The 19,862-nt window shown below is 35.3% G+C and overlaps 1 protein-coding gene across 1 annotated transcript in view; it reads right to left on the bottom strand.

Annotated features, from left to right (window-relative positions):
• Window positions 1–19,862, bottom strand: part of LOC148941575 (eukaryotic initiation factor 4A-I-like) — a 450,045-nt gene that overhangs the window by 226,016 nt on the left and 204,167 nt on the right. The window contains exon 5 of the mRNA XM_089104411.1: window positions 9,770–9,904. Coding sequence (XP_088960537.1) covers window positions 9,770–9,904 — 135 coding nt within the window. The remainder of the gene's footprint in view (window positions 1–9,769; window positions 9,905–19,862) is intronic.

A 19,862-nucleotide genomic window follows, 5' to 3' on the forward strand; every position in this document is an offset into this window, starting at 1 on the left:
ATTCGGATTCAGCGTGATTGATATTGTCGGAAACTATTCTCAAACTGACTGTGTCTTTTTGTCCACCTGAACTCAGAAATAAACAAGATACGCTTTAGTGGCTCCCGGACTAAGTCACAGAATTTTTTATGGGGGGATATATTTCAAGGTGAAAAAGAGATTTTAAGGAAGAAGTGGGGTATTTTCAGACTTGATTTTCTCTTATTCTGAAACTAAATTTGAAAAAGTATTTTCCTTTCAACAAAAGTAATGATCAGTATTAAAACTTAAAAGAAGCAGAAGTTATTATATATATTATAGAAGTTGGCCCATCCTCTACGTGTCACCCATTTCACTAATATTTTTTAATGCTATAAAACAATTTTGTATTAAAATTTACTGACCCTTTCGTTTCAACAGTCGTGAGTCCGTGTATGGTGTACCAGACAAATACATTAAAGTGATTAGTGCTATGTACGAGAATAACAGTGCTGCGGTTAAGTTTGGAAATTAGGTTAGCAGCTGGTTTTGTATTAAATCAGGAGTTAAGCAGGGTTGTTCTCCTTTATATGGATTATTTTGATGGATTTCGTATTCATCAGGAAAGGAGCACAGGAAAGGTAATTGGAGACCACGAAATCGAATGGGGAGGAAAAGTCTCCTGGACTTAGATTATGCTGATGATTTAAGCATCCTAGAGGAAAATGTGAGCAAAATGAATGAACTTTTAGAGGTTTTACGATTTTAGAGTGCTAGAATAGGTTTGAAAGTTGATGTTAAGAAGACTAAGTCGCTAAGGCTAGGAATAAGTGAAGATGTAAAGGTGACGTTCGGTAATGAAAAGATTGATCAAGTGGGCAGCTTCACTTACCTTTGTTGTATTATTAGTAAAGATGGTGGTAGCAGTGAAGATGTTAAAAGTAGAATACCCAAGGATCAGGGTGTTTTTTCACAGTTAAATAAAGTTTGGAAGATTAGGAAGATAAGTCTGATAACCAAGATTAGAATATTGGAAGCTACAGTGATGACAGTAGTCAAATATCGCTCTGAAAAATAGGCACTTTGGAGAGCGGATGAAGATTTGTTAGATGTTTTCCAGAGAAATTGCTTAAGGACTGCTCTGGGTACCCGGCTGAATGACCGTATTTCAAACAATAGGCTGTATGAAAAATTTGATTCAATACCACTTTCTAGCGCTATAATGAAAGAAAGGTTGAGGTGGCTAGGGCACGTTGTGCAGATGAAGGATAACAGATTGTCGAAGATAGTGCTTTTTGGCCAACCGTCTAAGGCTAAACAGAAAGCAGGTCGTCCACGTCTTGGGTTGGAGGACGTCATAAAGAAAGATTTAAAGGAAATGAGAACTTCATGGGAGGGTGTAGAAAGGAAGGCTTTAAATATATTGGGATTGAGGAGGGATGTGTGTAGCTGTGTTGGCTTCAGGTGGCTTGGTGCTGCGGTGAGTTGTTAGTAGTAGTAGTAGTAGTAGATACAAGGGGGACTAGGAACTCTAATTTTATGATAATTGACAATCAATCTGGGCTTTTAGATGTTCATTTTTTCGCCCATCAAATGAGACTCTTCTAACCAAGGTATCGGAAAAACAGTCGTTCTCAAAGAACTGCGGAAAAGGTCAAACTTTAGTGTAAAGAACGATGAATTGAAATGAGAACAATCCATCTCATATACAGAACAATTTCTTTCTGTTTTGGGCTTTAAGATTGAAAAATCTGGTTTTATTTATTTATTAACGCATTTTAAGGTCAAAATTGTCAGAATATTCTTAAGTGAATAGTGTTGAGAATTTCCGATCTATTGTTCATACCTAATATAGCAATTTTTTCAGCCTTTTGAGAATAATTTTTATAAAAGAAGAAAGAAATATTTTTATAGAACTAAATCAATGACTGTATACAAAAAGATTTTAACTGTTTGATTAATTTTGCAAAGTATTTCTTTCTTATCTTAGCGTAATATATCACTAAATTGATTGCATCAGAGAATTCATTGCTGAGCTTTTAAGCTTATATCTACAAAAATATGGAATTTCACTTTCTATCAGAAGAATGATTGTGACTATCTTTTTTGTTGATTCATTTTCCTGGGATTGGCCGTATCAAACCAATAGTCCTGGCAAAGATGAGTGATAAAGGGTGAAGTTTAAAGTTTTCGTACCCTTGTTAAGTTGCCAAGATATTGTATGAAGAAAACGAACACAGTTTGTCGTGCGTTCCACCACTGAGTCAAATATTTGTTCTTTCGGACGCTGGATCGGCCAACATGATTTCTCAGAAATCATAAATGAGTAGAATCTTGACAAGAAGAATAAGCTTTTCAACTCCGTCTTGTACGAAAAATACAAGCAGAACTTTCCAACAAAAGAAGTCTATAGATCGTATACTGACCGACCGTGGATCACACCTGAGATTAAAGCCCTTATCAAACAGCGTGGCCGGTCTTATGATGCTCGATTGTGCAACAAAGTCGTTGCTCTTTGTCGCACAGCCAGAAGAACTTACGCATCTAGCCATTTTGATCCTACCCTATTCAGTTACAGCAAAATATGGCATGAGTCAATATAAAGGTTAACAGGCCAAACCCGTGATCCTCACTTAAAGGTCCTGAAAGAGGACGACACTTACGTAACAGCTGCTCAGGTTAATGGTTTTTTTTTTGCTGGTATTTGCAGCACTTACCCAAGTTTCTCACAAGAGGAACTAGCTGCAGTCCTTGACACTAATGCACCTTGTGAACAACGGCCGTCAGTTGAGCCCCATCAAGTGTGCACAGAACTATTGAAGCTCAAACCTCGTAGCTCCTCATATACTGGGGAAATCGCAGTGTGTCTCCTTCATGAATTTGCGCCCTTCTTTGCTACCCCTCTCTCTAGTATCATCAACCTTTGCATAACACTCGGAAAATTTTCTAATCCCTGGAAAAGTCCTACATCAAAGTGATCCCTAAGAAATCCCCGCCAAAATCATGCGATGACTTAAGGCCTATCTCGCTGACTCCCTGCATGGCCAAGGTAACAGAGACCTTCGTTGCAAGACTGCTGATGAGTGATATAGAACCAAATATAGACCCTTCCCAGTACAAATGTCTCAGCGGCTCCAACCCATCAATCTACTTAGTGCGTCTGTATGACGACATTCCATTTTGGCTCAAGAAAGGGAAAAGCTTCGTAGACTTGGCCCTAGCTGATTACAGAAAAGCTTTCTATCTCATCAAACACATTATCACTCTCAATAACCTAAGTGAAATGGGTGCCAAAAGTGACTTGCTGCGTCTAGTCACTGATTTTCCTCCCCAGCGGGAGCAGTGCATTTTCGCTCTCAGCGAAGACGATTCCAATTCTGCATTCCTCTCAATCACTTGCGGTGTCCCCCAGGGCACTAAAGTAGCTGGAATTATTTTCCTCGCTGTTATTAACTTCATCGTGCGTACTTTCAAGGACAGATATACATTCGTTGATGATCTGTCATTCTTACTCAAATACCTACTAGAAGGCTAATCAATGATCCCCCTTTTTGATCCTAGTCACGATTTTTCAGAATGAATGCGAGCAAGCTAGCCTTACCCTCAATAAGAAGAAGTGCAAGGTGTTGCGTTTCAACCTTCATAAATCGGAATTTCAGAAGCCCCCTACCTTGTTTAAAACAGTTGGCAGTGAGAACATTTGTGGGGTAATTTCCTCCATTGACTGCAAGCTCAACAAACGACGTGACCTTGTGCAAAAAGGGTATGCAACGCTGCAGTCACTGGATACCATGAAGCGGTTTGGGTTCAGTGTGAATTCAATAAAGCTTGCCTTCAAGACTTATATCCTACCCATCATTGAATATGTGTGCCCAGTGCGGGGTCCTAGTGTGCAGTTAAGTGCTGGGATGTGTCAAGATATCGAAGCTATCCAAATACGGGCTTGTAAGATTTTGCTGGGTTAGGTCTTCACTACTTATGACAATGCGCTTAAGGTTTTTAGACTCGAGTCACTTTTTAGACGCCGTCAGAGACATATTTGCCAGTTCGTCCATTTCCTGCTCCTTAGCAGCAAAACCGGGACGATCCTGTCCCCACTAGCCCCCGTTACGTCCCTTACCCGGAGACAATACAAGCTCAACCCAGTGACATCCCCTACGACAAGCTACCAGCTTTCCTTTGTCCCCTTTTTACAGACATGGTCAACAAATCCTAAGAAAAGTAATATGGTTTTATTCATCTTTTGTTGTCGTTTGTGTGATTTAACTTTGTCGCATTTCTAAAAACCCTCGGTATTAGTGTTTTTAGTCCTAAAAAGAGTAAGTTTAATAAAATATGTCTATGTCTATATCTATGTCACCCCGGGGCTGCAATTTAATACCATGGCAGCATTAACCTAGAGTTTTAATTTCTGCTTCCCACTCTCTGAGAAGCCAATAGCAGACCATCCTTAGTGAGATGGTCGATGTAAAAGAATATTCTTTCTTTCACGTCAGTCAGTTCATGGTCAACAGCGTGGGACTCAAAAGTGAAAAAAACTGTTCTACAGATATTCACTAGTTTTGTATACATTGGGCAGCTGATCTTCCTTTGAGATCTGCACTATTGCAGATGAGTATGATTAAAAGTGTAATTATACCATCCATAAAGCCTATACAGAGGATAAGCAGATTAAATTAAGAATTTTAATTCCTGTATTGAAGAAATATGTGACTCTCATACTAGAGGGTTCGTACGCTCCAAGTCTCACTATAACAAGTGTAATCAGTGGGAAAATGCATATCCTAGTATGATTGAAAAAACCCTAAACAGATTTTCGGTTATATCTAAGAGACTGGTACCGTCGTGGTTTTAATTTTTGGGAAGAAGAACTTCGTATACACTTTAATAGTTGGAACAACAAGAGAGTAACTTTCCTACGTAATCACTGTGATGACAATGTCTATCATGATTATATGCCCACTGATTAATGCTTTGCTGCTACAGAAAATGATTCTTCATTTAAGTATTTTATGTGTGATATTGCTTCGAATAAGCAAATTGAAAAAATGTGAATCTTACAATGTCAATGAAAAAAGTATCATTGACTTAACCAAGATATAAAATAAAAATAAAGTTACATTGTATTGGAGGAGGTGTGATCCTGACTTTTAAATAAAAGATTAGTATACAGTAAATATAAATGATCTTCCACATCTACTGGCTGTTGTCGATGAGCCCATTTTATAAAAGAAGAAAAAGAAAGAACCTAATCAAGAAAACAAAAAGGCGTTTTGTTCATACATTCTTATTAGCAAACAAATTTACAACATTATTAAAACACATTATTTTTTATGGCACTAAAATCAATATTATACAGGTATTAAAGTGTATTTTCTACTACAAAATCATTCATTTGAGGGCTGGCTACGTAAATGCTTAGAATTTCATTGTATGTATAGCCACGACATCGAAAAACGAAGTGCAATAGTGCATGAAAATCACATGTTTTGGTTGATATATATTGCACTCTCTTCCGGTTTTTCAAAGTAGATTTACCCTTGCTTTCAACGAAGCTTTTGACATGTGGAGTCTAGAATGTCTATGATAGGCCAAGAGGATTGATCAATTGTATATGATTAATTCTTTTAAAGAAAAAAGGCCAATGGCTCGTCTTTATGTTGGATGAACTAATATTAACAATTATAATAGTATTGCTGACGCTAAGAATTTGTTCATGGATGTCCGATGATATACAATAGCATTTATATTTGGAAATGCATGGATCCAAATTAAATACATTGATTATTTGATTTATATTCATAGTGGAAGTTCTAGTAAAAAATTACCGTTGGGGGAAACTTTCCAGTAGGTTTCAAATTGACTTACCAATAAAAATTCAACTTTCTTTTGCAATTACAAGACACAGTTGACTTTGCCACCAACATTGGAAAATTTAGATCTTAAGACTTAGAATGAACCCTGCTATTGAACTCTCACAGAAAAAAAGTTAGTGAATGACCCGGAAGTTAATTATTTTGTAAACTCGGAAGTTCATTTCAGTCGTATAAATATGTTAGTTTTAATTTTAATGCTTTAGTATTCCTACCGATGACTATCGCTGCATATGAGATAAAAAAAATCTAGACTTTAGTACCTGTTTTCACTGTCTAAATTGATGAACTTATCCCCATTTGAAGGTTTACTTCATCGTCACTGAAAGCCAAAGTGGTCTGGGAAAACAATACCTAAATTAGGTATTATGTCGAAAATGGCTCGGCAAAAGCGAACTCTGAACCTACATTGCCTGTTTGAACTATACACATATTTTGTCTTCACGAAAAGTCCAATACAATGATACTATGACTTTTTGAGAACATTGAATATGCTATTCCATTTTTGATCAGTTGTGAATCTCAATCTAGGATTGCATTGTCAACCAGGGTTCTGTTGGGTTGCATTGTCAACCAGGGTTCATTGTCAGAACAGGGTTCTGTTGGATTTGACATTAGACATACTGTAGAGTGGGATTCCAATTACTTTCGACACAGGAGAAGAAAGTCAAAAACATTTCAGATTTGTGTGGGGAACGTGTCCATGATCCTACGGCACTAGCACTTTTTACAAATACCAAAGTAAGTTTTGAAGGAATTTTGCTATTGATAGATGAAGATTCAGTTTGGGTACGTGTATCTATACCAATGCGTCATTGATCTGTGACTGTCTATGGAACGAGCAGTTAGGTATTATTTTTACTACCTCTCAATGTTTGAATTGTCAAAGTAACACATCTCATAACTTGTTATTTTCCTAAATAACATTTTGCAGAGGTGAAAGAGACTATTGCATTGTGTGCATCATGAATTACCTTAAACAAAATAGAATTGGATGGAAAGAGATTGGAAAAATATTGGATATTAATTCTATGTAATTTTATGTCCGGATAAATTGTTGAGGATAAATTTTTTTATAGTAGCCATATTTTACACTCAGATCATAATTTTTTGCTTTAAAAAGATTTAAACATGATGTGATTGAAGGGTGGGATTCTTTCTCTGCTAGATATGCCATCTCTCACAGATGTCTAGGAGAAAATATCCTTTTTCGATACAATGATTTTCTCTCTTGGTTTCTTTTGTTCCTTCTTTTTCTGTGACAACAGTGATGTCTTTTGTTTCTGATCCGAGTAGAGACTGATAAGTAATGAGGGGTTTCTCCGCCTTTTTAAGCTTTTCCTGCTATGTCGATTTTTCAATCACTCACCAAGGGACCATAAGTTGGAGCTGATATTTTTTTTTTAAGTTTTTTCAAAATCATTGCCAGAAAACCAATTTTACAATATAGTGGATTCAAAATTTGTAAAAGCCAGAAAAATGTATTTTTAGCCAAGGGTAGTGCAGAGGAAACCAGCTTAACAAGGCAACTGCAAAGACTATAGCCTGGCATTGATGGACCACCTTTATAATAGTCCATTCCATGACCCAATTGTCGTCCTCTAAGGACAGCAACATAACAATCAATATTAAGACAATAAAATTTAATTTTCTATTAGCCTCTTTAAATGGGTTGAAAATGGCAAATAACCACTAGCAAAATCTCACGTTATTGCTAAAAGATCAGATAATTCTATTCTCAATGCTCTAACTAAGAGAGTTCCAAATATAAAGTGTTTACGGAGATATATTGGAGATGCCTTATGTTGTAGTGATGAATGTAATAGTGACTGTTTTTCGTTCAAGAACGCATAGGAGAGAAACATTGCTATTACCTTGACAAATCTTGATGTCTCAACGATTGTAGCGCACATAAATACACAAAGGTCCGAAGAAAAGCCAGGTATATAAACTACGAAAATGACACGATCCATTCCACTGTTGTAACCAACAGCAATTAATTAATTACAAGTATTTAAATACGTATTTGATTGCTTTTCAGTGTATTTAAATATCCAGTTAATTACATATTAGATCAAATATTGTTAATACGGATTTAGTTTTTTTGTATTTAAGCACAAAATATCTTTTTCTAACTTTCTTAAATACTGTTGTCTATCAAACACAGTTTTGAGAGTATTCACGGTTCTTATGGAAGTAATTTTGTATAATTAGCTTTTTAAGATATTTATTTAGAAGCAGATTAATAGGAACATTGTACTGGAGGCAAGCTATGTTTGTGAAGTAGATATACATAAAAACAGCAAAAGTTCAGTAGCAAAGGTAAAATTATTATTGGTCGTCATTGTTAGCATTCAGTCTTTTGTAGCAAGAAAAGAATTTTTAAGTTTTATGACTGAACTCGGCTGAGTACTGAGAGTACTAACATTAAACTAAGAAGCATAACATCACTGTCATAAGAATTCCAAGGCACTAAAATTAGGTGGAACACAAATGGAGAAGCCGTTTTTGAAAAGTTATTAAAATCTTAGTCTTTGCTTCAAGTTTTTACTTCTTATTAGACAAATAATAACATCGGGTCCTATCAGACACTCATGTGGAGTTGAGAGAGGTGATAAGCTCAAAAACAGTTGACTTCATAACATTTGATGGCAAGTAGACTTGTAAATGTCTACTTGCTAGTTTTTTTACTACTGGTTGTGACTCTTTTCATAACAGTTTTTTTTTCTCTTAAAGCTAAGCAGTTTTAAACTTATTCCTTCAACATAAAAAACAAGATTTGAGAAGCAAAATAAATTTTACTTCAGATAATAATAATCAGTGGTTCTTTAGGATGCAGTATGGAACAGCAGACACAATGCCTTAAGAAGAAAGACTAAATCGCGGATTTTGGAAACTGCATGGAGATTCAGGCTAAATGTTTTATTAAAAGTTTTATTAAAATCTTTTATTAAAAATTTGGTTCACAATTTTAAAGTTCAGATGTGTCAGTGCATGTACGCCTGAAGAAGAGGTTTGCCTTGTTTTTTAACAAAAAATTTAAATATTTGACAAATGGTAAATGAAAAATATACTAATATTCACCTGTGCATAATTTTTTCTAGATATCTTAAACAAAATAAAACAAATTGCTACTAAGCTGTTTACCACTTGTATCTTGCTTTCTTAATGTTTTTTCTTTTTTATTTTATTTTATATTTACTTAGCTCTTTAACTAGTCAGTGATAAAACTTAGATTCGTATCCCCAAAAAACACGTTTTGCTGAAGATTGTGTTTAAAGAAAATGTTTGTCTAAGATATATTGTTTTGTCAAGTTGCAGCAGGTTTATGAAAATGTTTTATTTTCTAGGATGTTCATCCATTACTGGCTTGCGATTTTATTTCAGTAAATGGAGATCCAGGAGAAAAAAACCGAATAAAATGCGTGTTTTCACAGACAGTTTATTAAGGTAGTGAGTCAGAGACGTCAAAGTCATGAAAGGGTGTCAACATCAAGCCTTCAAGTCAACCGAAAGTTAGCAGCAGTTTGTATTCTAAAGCCTTAGCAGAATAACCTCCTAGAAAGAGAACTCCAAGCAGAGATTTTTTTTTTAAAGCCAAGTGAACTTTCTCAGAGGCAAATTGAGAATCTCATGGAAGACTACATAATTGAAGAGATATGCTCAATATTTCCTATAGTTTTACCTTAATATCCTTAACCTTTGGAGTAGGAGTAGTCATATTAGCAGTAATAGGAATCGCTGTGATAATAGTAACAAGTAGTAACAGTAGCAATAGTAAGTGAAGTAGCAGATTATTGTCAAATAAATTTTTGCCGTTCTTTCATGGCTTCCCAAGTATTTAGATACGGCTATAAGTAAAATTTTTAAGAAATTTTACGGTTCAATTTAACATAGTTTTTAGAATTTGTGAAAAAACTGAATATCAGTTAACTCACCCAAAGATAACACGAACTTTTGAGTTTGCTCTGCAAGTTCTCTTGTTGGTACCAAAATTAAAGCTTGACACTCTTTCAGGCTTGTATCAATTTTTTGTACGATGGTTATTAAGAACACAGCAGACTTGCCAGTACCTATAAGAAATCGATAATAGATTACGCGAAGAAAATTACACCAATAGTAATCTCAAGGATCGTCAATCGTTTGACGATTCTAATGAAGTGGCAAACTTTTGTAATAATTCAAAGCCTGAATAAAAATGAACTGAACAACATGAACATGAACAACAAATTGAGAAGAAAACTTAACAGACCATTTCCGGTGTTCTTTGTTTGTTTGAGAATGCCTGTTTTAATTGTATAATGGGACTTTTTCGGGGAAAATAATGGGTATTGGTAAAAAATCAGGTCTGCTTGACGTTCCAATTTTTGTTTCAACTTCTGTTTGATTTTTTTCGGAACGGAAAGTAATACTACCGTTCAATCACGTAGGCGGCCCATATGACAGTTCCAACTGCCCTTCTTCCCAGGGTCTACAATAACCTAGATTTCTCACCCATTGGCCCTCAATAAATGTTGATTTTCCCCCTCTCTAAGGCTTCCATTAATCTCGATTTCCTCTCCCAGACCTTGGAAACTGTTGATGCACCTTCCCCAAGCCACACCCAATCCAAATGTTCTCCTCCCAGGGGGCTTTCAGGTACACAATTATCACCAAATATAGATTTTTGAAACTTTGTTTATTCCCATGGGATTAGCTTTATCCGATTTTTTAAAACGTAAATAGTTGAGGAGACCGCTGGAAAATTTGCAGTATATTTTTTAATAAAGCTGAGTAACCAGTACGCTAACTTTAAGAAAGATTTGGCTAGACAATGTTAACTGGTAAACTTTTAAAATCTTATGAGTTAAAGCTATGTTAGTTATAAGTGTAGATGGAGGGACAGAGGGTTCTGTACATTACCCCTTTCAATTATACACGGTCAGTTGAAAAGGAATATTCATCTATGCTCCCCCATCCCCTTCGATGGTTATTTTGGTTAAATCATGAATACTGTCTCATTTGATAGCTTCAAATCTGCTACTTCACTTACTATTGCTACTGTTACTACTTATTACTATTAGCACAGCGACTCCAATTACTGCTACTATGACTACTCCTACTCCCCAGGTTAAGGTTATTAATGTAAAGCAATAGGTAATATTGAGAGGGAGTTTGTATGAGATCAAAACACACTATGGGTATAAAAGTTGTCAAAAGGGCGTATGAGCAATATCTTATGAATAAATTGTGGTATTATGTTGAAAATTACAGAGTAAGTTCTGGGAATGTTGAGCTGACTAAAGGCAATGTTTTCATGTTACTACTGCTATTTTTCCGACCACTACAGCTACAACTGTTGATACTGCTACGTACTAATGCTACTACTAAAACTAAGGGTATTAATATGATAATTTCAGGGAGTGTTAGCAGAAAGTTTAAAAATATCAAAGCGAACTATTTGTGTTTAGGCTGTCAAAAGGGCGAATCAGCACTATCCCATGCTGTTTAGATATTTAGTTGTAACTCCCAAGATACATGTAAAGGGGATGTTAAGAAATAGATGCTACATGAACACTGCTAGCAATGCTCCTACTAATATTTCTGTCATTAAAAAAATTAGGACTCTTACTAACACTGAGGCTAAGTATAAAAAAAACGACTAACCCCCTGAAAACCCCTCAGAGGAGAGGACATCCAGATTAAATAACTCATGGGGAAGGACATCAATGGTTGCTGAGGCATGTGGGAAGTGGCGTCCCAAGGGGAAAGGTATTCCGCCCCCCCAACTTTTTTTGCATTTGGTAAAATTTTCATCAAAGGCCAACCTTTTTGGAGAAATTTTGCAAAATCGGCCGAAATTTAGCAAAATTTTTTATTTCTGCAGAAAATTTGGCATAAATCAGGAGGCGATTCTGTGAAATTTACGAAGATCGCCCCCTACCCAATGAAATGAGCCTTGGGATGCTCCTGATAGGGGGATGTTCCGAAGATTTACGAAGGCCCCAGGGGAAGAAACGAAGATTATCGAGGCCCCCAGGGAGGGGACATCAGGATTAGTGGAGGCCCTTGGTGGAAGTTGGTTGGATGTGCCATAAGGGCCACCTATATTATTATACAAATAAAGATCTACGAAACATAACATATTTTAAATTATTTATGGACTTGTATAGTACCTTTTTTTAAAACATATTCTTTCAAGCGTAAGGGAACATTCACACACAAACAGGGGCCCTGATAGGGAAAGAAGATTTAAAGCACCAACAAAAGGGTTGTAGATCCAAATGCTACATGATGATACCCAATAGGAGGTAGTTTAACTGTTATTTTTTCTTTTTGGAGGACATATTTTGTAAGGGCATTTCATTGACACTTATGGGAACTGAAGCCTGGCCGTCTCTACCCCCTTATCGAATGAAGGTCTATTCATTCTTCAAGCTCCTGGTCATTTATGCCTCCCTAACCCCCTTGGCTGTCCTCTTATCTTTTGGACCTCTATACCCCCAAACTGGCTCCTCCTGGTCCGCCAAGGGTTGAAACCCTTAACTTTTTTTCGAAATTTTTCAACTTACATTGTCCCATCTTTAAAGACACAGCACATACTTGTAACAAAAAATATATAACAAGTTTCCTTTTTGAATAAACAATGAATATGATATATGTATGGTTGTTGTTATTTTTAATTTAGAAAAGTAAACTTTTATCCTGACATTTATTCTGGACTTAGATTTTCTAAATTATAAATCTATTAACTACGAATGAACCGAGGAGTTTTACAATCGTTTTATTTTCCTAAAAATTAATGAAGTGGCCAGAAAAAATATCCCTTTGGATACTTGTTACCGTAAAAAAATGGTTGAATCTAAATTAACTGTTTTAAAAGTTGTCAGTGCAAAAGAAAATCATCAGTTAAAGAATAACTCTCTGCATGGAGTACAAAAGTACTAAAGTACTAAGTAAACTACGAATTAAGTATTAATGAGGATGGCATTTTTAAATATATGTGTGTCTTCTCATACAAGTAATATAACTTTTTTTGGAGGAATAAATAAAATAATGTATTAAATTGGCAGATATGCAAGAATAACGTATCCAGAGAAGCTAGTTCTCAATGATAAGGTGTGGTTATAATAAGATTGCTTGTCCAGATCCTTTCGATAACCTCAAAATTCAACTCTTGTATTGGCAGATCTGTGAAATTAACATTTCAGCAGAAGCCAGGGTTCGAAGATGATGCAAGCCTAAAACTAACAGTTGATGACAAGGGCAAAATTCTTGCTTTTACTTTTAGTAACACGTTAACGAATGATAAGTCATATTACCAAAATCATTCGGGTGTTAGAATTCAAAAGGAGGTAAGAAAAATACAGTTATACTACTCTAGCATTGTCATATGTTGTATTTTATTCATGTGTCTAAAGTGTTACCTTTAAAAAAATAATTTTGCGATAGAGAATGAGATTGAAAGTTAACTAAAAAGAACATATGCAGATAGTCTAACATAACTAATGAATACAAAAACTAATGTATGAAATAGAAAATGTATGTGAATGTTAAAATCGATAATGATGCTGGACCAACAGATGCAGCCATTGAATCCAATATTAACAGCGAAAAAACGCATAATGAGCATGTAGATGAAACCAAAGAAAAAAAATGCGGATGATCCGAAATGAAATAAAGAATATTGCACTTTTTTTAGAACTAACAGGAGAGAATAAACACCCAGTGAAGAGGGAGCATGAGGAATAATTGAATGGAAATGGATTTAAAACATCCAAAGATGTTCAATGATATTAATAATATACAATATTGTATGTGGTATTCCTATTAAAAATGTTCCTTCACTTTATTACCATGATTTTTGAACTATATGATAATAAGAAAAGATCACTTTTAAGACTGATATCCAAGTCTTGTCAGATACCATGAGTATTATCTCTAGTATCATCAAAATCTTACATCGTATTATCAAAATCTTGCAAGCCATTGACAAAATCTTGTTTAATACTACAAAAATCTTACTTGAAAGTAACAAAATATTTCTCGTACTGCCGAAAACAGCCTAGTATTATCCAAATCTTACATGGCATTAAGAAAATCTTGCAACGTATTAACAAAAGCTTTTGCGATACTACTAAAATCTCAATTGACATCAACAAAATTATTTTCTGGGTCTACCTAAGCTTCTTCCATATTTTCAAAATTTAGAATTACAAAATATTACCAAAATCTTGTTTTGTATTCGCAAAATCTAGTCTGTTACTATCAAACATAATGCATTGCATTATCAAAATATCGCATGCTTTTACCAAATTCTTTCTAATTTTATCAAAAACATGTAAGAAATTATTAAAGCCTTTAAATATAATTTCGTAATCTTACATGATATTACCAAAATCTTACATGTTTTTAACAAAACTTTGTGTGTTATTACTAAAAGTCATACCTGATATTAACAGATCTATTATTATTAAATAACAGTCAAAACACGTCTGACATTATAAAATACTAGCATATTGTTATCGATTTCACGTCTTGTATTATAAGAATTTTACCGACTATTACCAATATAATGTATTGGAATCTTACATTATATTTTCAAAATCTTGCAAGTTGTTCACTGCAACTTAATCATGCAGGTTAAATCATTTTAATGTTATTAAAACAATTTCTGGCAGTGTCAAAAACTGTCTGATTTTATTATAATCTAGAATTGTACTACAAAATCGTCTCTGGTATTATCAACATCATGCAAAGTATTAGAAATATCTCGAGTGAGTGGATTTTTTTTTTTTTACATAATTCATGTCGCTTTTTTGTAATGACAGTTAACGAAAGACGAAAATGATTAATTTTTTAATGGGTAAGGAAATATTTTATTCTGTTAACGTAATTCCCTTAATATCTTTTGTTGTAATGAAAATTTATATACAATGAAAAATTAGTCTTTTTTTTCAAGGCAACGGAAAGGTTTTTCCCCTTAAATTCATTCAAATAATGTTTTTTTTTGTAATGAAAGGTAAGGGAAAGGTTTTTATGCTCCTCAACAACATCAATGTAACTGTTTTATGTAATGAAAATTCATGTAAACTGACAAATTAGTCATTTTTTTTTTCAATGCAACGGAAAGGTTTGTCCCCCTCAAAAACATTCACCTAATTTTTTTATAATTGAAGTTCATTTTAAACGAAACAATAGTCATTTTTTAAAGGTTTGGAAAGGTTTTCTTCTTAAATTATTCATTTAACATTTTTTTTGTACTGAGAATTCACGTAGCACGAAATATTGGTCATTTCTTTTTTTAAGAAAATAGAAATATTTCTTAACAACATTCCCTTAATATTATTTGTACTGATAATTTAAATCAGACTAATACTGATCATTTTTTTTCTTTTAAGGGAATAAATTGGGTTTTCTCGAATAAAACAAAAATAATCTTTTTTTATTTTAACAAAATTTCATTTGAGATGAAAAATTAGTTATTTTTTCTTTTTTAAGGCAATCGAAAGAGTTTCTTTCCTCCTTAACAATGTTCAGGTAATGTTTTTTGTAATGAAAACTCACGTAAGACAAAACTTAATTATTTTTTTGTGGCAATTGAAATTTTTTTCATTACCAGCATTCAAGAAATGTTTCTTGGTAATGAAAATTCAAATAAGATAAAACCTCTGTCATTTTTGTAATTTTAATGCAATGGCAAGTTTTTTTTTTCTGTCATCATTCACGTTATGTTTTTTGTAGCAGCAATTTACGTAAGAAGAAATTTCAAAATTTCTTAAAAAAACTGTAAAGAACACAGTTTTAAAAAACATTGGAGAAAGGTTAAAAATCTCATTTTCAGCAACAAGTTCGAACCTCAGCAGCTCAAGTTGCCAAATTGCTAATGCAGAAGACGAAGCGTCAAGAGGAACAGGGATTACAAAGCTTTGATGAGACAACGAAACCACGGTCAAATTCAAAACCTTCTGCACCGCACTATTAGAACCACGAAAAAGAAAAAAATTATATTTTATATTATAAGGAATTATAATATTATATTATTTACATCATATTATTATTTATATTGTTTATATTATAATATACCAATATTATAAGGAAGAGTTGGGAATTCAAAACCCAGAAGAACAAACGCTAACAGAGATACGAAGAGCTATCAATGCCCCAAGCCGAGTAATATTTGATTCAAGTAATATAAATTTTTGAAAAAGAAAACGAGTCAAAAGACTCTATACAAATATCTACGCTTTTCACTTTAAATGAACATAGTTTTACAGTTTTATCAATCTTCATGTTAACAACGTCAAAGTTTTCTTCATAATATGTATATTTTCTTAGTAAAAATATTCAAGGCAAATCAGTAATATTCTAAGCACAAGATGTATAAGCAAATTAATTATAGCATTCATTAAGTTAAAGAAAAAGTAATATGTTGTGTTAAAGTGATGTCTGTGGTTGCTAAAAATAGTTATGTATAATTTATTCAACGCATTCCTAGCCATTGACGATAAATGTTAGATCAACCACATTATCCCAGTAAATTAAATAATTCATGGGAATTAAATTTAAACTCAAAATAATCAAATAGTTATATAGCTTTAAATTTAATTTAATTAAAAACACTAATATAAATGCTTAAGCTATTGTGATCATAGGCAGCGCACTAGCGCTGCCTAAAAAAAAGAACGATGTGGGCACAATGTGTTCTTTTTTTTCTTTTTTCTCCATACCCAGGCACTTCGTATCGAAGGAGTTGTCGTAGAAACTTTGAAAAGGGCTCATTCTATTGGAAATTAGAGTGGCTAGTGACCTTTTTAATAGTTGAAAGTGATTGAAGGGCAACTAGCCCCCCAAGCCCATCATTCCCCCTAGCACAACCAACCAAAATTATGAGATACCCATTTTGTTCAGCGTTGTTGATTTCCAGATAGAAAATATCTTTTTGAGGAGAACACTCCCCCAAAACCCTCGGGGCAAGGGTTTTAGGTTATGCCCTAAGGGTATATAAGATCAATGTTGATACAAAGTACAGTTTATTATTTTTTCTTTAAATCAGGAAACTTCATACAGAAGGGGTCGTCGTAGAGACTTCAAAAGGGGTTCATTCGATTGGAAATCGAGAGTTCTAGGGCCCTTTTTAACAGTCGAATGTGATTGGAGAGCAACTAACCCCCTCCCCTTCCCTCACGCAAATCATACCCCCAAACACACCCAATCAAAATTTTGAGATAGCCATTTTGTTCAGCGTAGTTGATTTCCAGATAGAAAATGTGTTTTTCAGGAGGACACTCCCTAATAACCCTCAGGGTAATGGTTTTAAGTTATGCTCTGGGGGCACATAAAGTTTTTATAGAGGTTTTGTCGTAGAAACTTCAAAACAAGCTCATTCAATTGGATTTACAAAAGGCTAGTGCCCTTTCTAATAGTCGAAAGTGATTTGAGGGCAACTAGCCCCCCCACGCCCATCATTCCCCCAAACACATCCAATCAAAATTTTGCGGTAGCCATTTTCTTCAGCGTAGTTGATTTCAAGATAGAAAATGTGTTTTTGAGGAGGAGACTCCCCTACAACCCTCAGGGCAAGGGTTTTAGGTTATGCCCTGGGGGCTTATAAGGTTTTTATAGAAGGTGTTGTCGTAGAAACTTCAAAAAGGCTCATTCGATTAGAAATTCAAAGGGCTAGTGCCCTGTTTAATAGTCGAGAGTAACTGGAGGGTAACTAGCACCCACGCCCATCTTTCCCCCAAACACATCCAATCACAATTGTGAGACAGCTATTTTGTTCAACGTAGTTGATTTCCACATAAAAAATAGGTTTTTGAGGAGGACACTCCCCCAAAGCCCTCAGGGCAAGGGTTTTAAGTTATGCCCTGGGGGCTTATAAGGTTTTTATAGAAGGCGTTGTCGTAGAAACTTCAAAAAGGCTCATTCGATTAGAAATTCAAAGGGATAGTGCCCTGTTTAATAGTCGAAAGTAATCGGAGGATAACTAGCCCCCCCCCCCCCCCCATCATTCCCCCAACCACATCCAATCAAAATTTTGAGATAGGCATTTTGTCAGCATAGCTGATTTCCAGATAGAAAATATCATTTTGACGAGGACACTCCCCCAAAACCCTTGGAGCAAGGGTTTTAAGTTATGCCCTGGGGGCATAACTTAATGTTATTCCTACAGGGGCATAAAGGTTTAAAAACCTATATGCCCTGGGGGCATATAGGCTTTTTATAGAAAGCATTGTCGTTGAAACTTCAAAACAGAATCATTCGATTGGATATTCAAAGGGCTAGTGCCCTTTTTAATAGTCGAAAGTGATTGGAGGGTAGCTGATCCTCGCCCCCCCTCCCCCCCCACGCCCATCATTCCCACAGACACATCCAATCAAAACTGTGAGATAACTATTTTGTTTAGCATAGTTGATTTCCAAATATAAAATATATTTTTAAGGAGGACACTCCCCTACAACCTTCAGGGCAAGGGTTTTAAATTATGCCCTGGGGCATATAAGGTTCTTATAGAAGGCGTTGTCGTAGAAACTTCAAAACAAGCTCATTCAATTTGAATTTCAAACACATCCAATCAAAATTTTGAGGTAGCCATTTTCTTCAGAGTAGTTGATTTCAAGATACAAAATGTGTTTTTGAGGAGGAGACTCCCCCACAACCCTCAGGGCAAGGGTTTCAAGTTATGCCCTGGGGGCATATAAGGCTTTTATAGAAGGCTTTGACGTAGAAACTTCAAAACAGGCTCATTCGATTGGAAATTCAAAGGGCTAGTGCCCTGTTTAATAGTCGAAAGTAATTGAAGGGTAACTAGCCCCCCCCACGCCCATCTTTCCCCCAAACACATCCAATCAAAATTGTGAGACAGCTGTTTTGTTCAACGTAGTTGATTTCAACATAGAAAATAAGTTTTTGAGGAGGACACTCCCCCACAACCCTCAGGGCAAGGGTTTTAAGTTATGCCTTGGGGGCATAAAAGGCTTTTATAGAAGGCTTTGACGTAGAAACTTCAAAACAGGCTCATTCGATTGGACATTCAAAGTGCTAGTGACCTTTTTAATTGTCGAAATTGATTGGAGGGAAAATAGCCCCCCCCCCACGCCCATCATTCCCTCAACCACATCCAATCAAAATTTTGAGATAGGCATTTTAAAGCATAGCTGATTTCCAGAGAGAAAATATTTTTTTGAGGAGGACACTCCCCCAAAACCCTCGGAGCAAGGGTTTTAAGTTATGCCCTGGGGGCATAACTTAATGTTATTCCCAAGGGGGCATATAGGTTTAAAAACCTATATGCCCTGAGGGAATATAGGCTTTTTATAGATAGCGTTGTCGTAGAAACTTCAAAACAGGCTTATTCGATTGGAAATTCAAAGGGCTAGTGCCCTTTTTAATAGTCAAAAGTGATTGGAGGGCGGCTGATCCTCGCCCCACCACCCACGCCCATCATTCCCACAAACACATTCAATCAAAACTGTGAGATAGCTATTTTGTTTAGCATAGTTGATTTCCAAATATAAAATATATTTTTCAGAAGGAGACTCCCCCACAACCCTCAGGGCAAGGGTTTTAAATTATGCCCTGGGGGCATATAAGGTTTTTATAGAAGACGTTATCGTAAAAACTTCAAAAAAGACTCATTCGATTGGAAATTCAAAGGGCTAGTGCCCTTTTTCATAGTCGAAAGTGATTGGAGGGCAACTAGCCCCCCCCCTACGCCAATCATTCCTCCAAACACATCCAATCAAAATTTGAGATAGGCATTTCGTCAGCGTAGCTAATTTTCAGATAGAAAATATCTTTTTGAGGAGGAAACTCGCCCACAACCCTCAGGCCAAGGGTTTTAAGTTATGCCCTGGGGGCATATAATGTTTTTATAGAAGGCTTTGTCGTAGAAAATTCAAAAAAGGCTCATTCGATTGTAAATTCAAAGGGCTAGTGCCCTTTGTAATAGTCGAAAGTGATTGGAGGGCACCTATCCCCCCCACGCCCATCATTCCCCAAAACACATCCAATCCAAATTTTGAGATAGCTATTTTGTTCAGCGTAGGC

The sequence above is a fragment of the Artemia sp. Qi Xiang Cuo genome, chromosome 18 (genome assembly GCF_049724085.1).
Source record: "Artemia sp. Qi Xiang Cuo chromosome 18, ASM4972408v1, whole genome shotgun sequence".
Classification (NCBI taxonomy): domain Eukaryota; kingdom Metazoa; phylum Arthropoda; class Branchiopoda; order Anostraca; family Artemiidae; genus Artemia; species Artemia sp. Qi Xiang Cuo.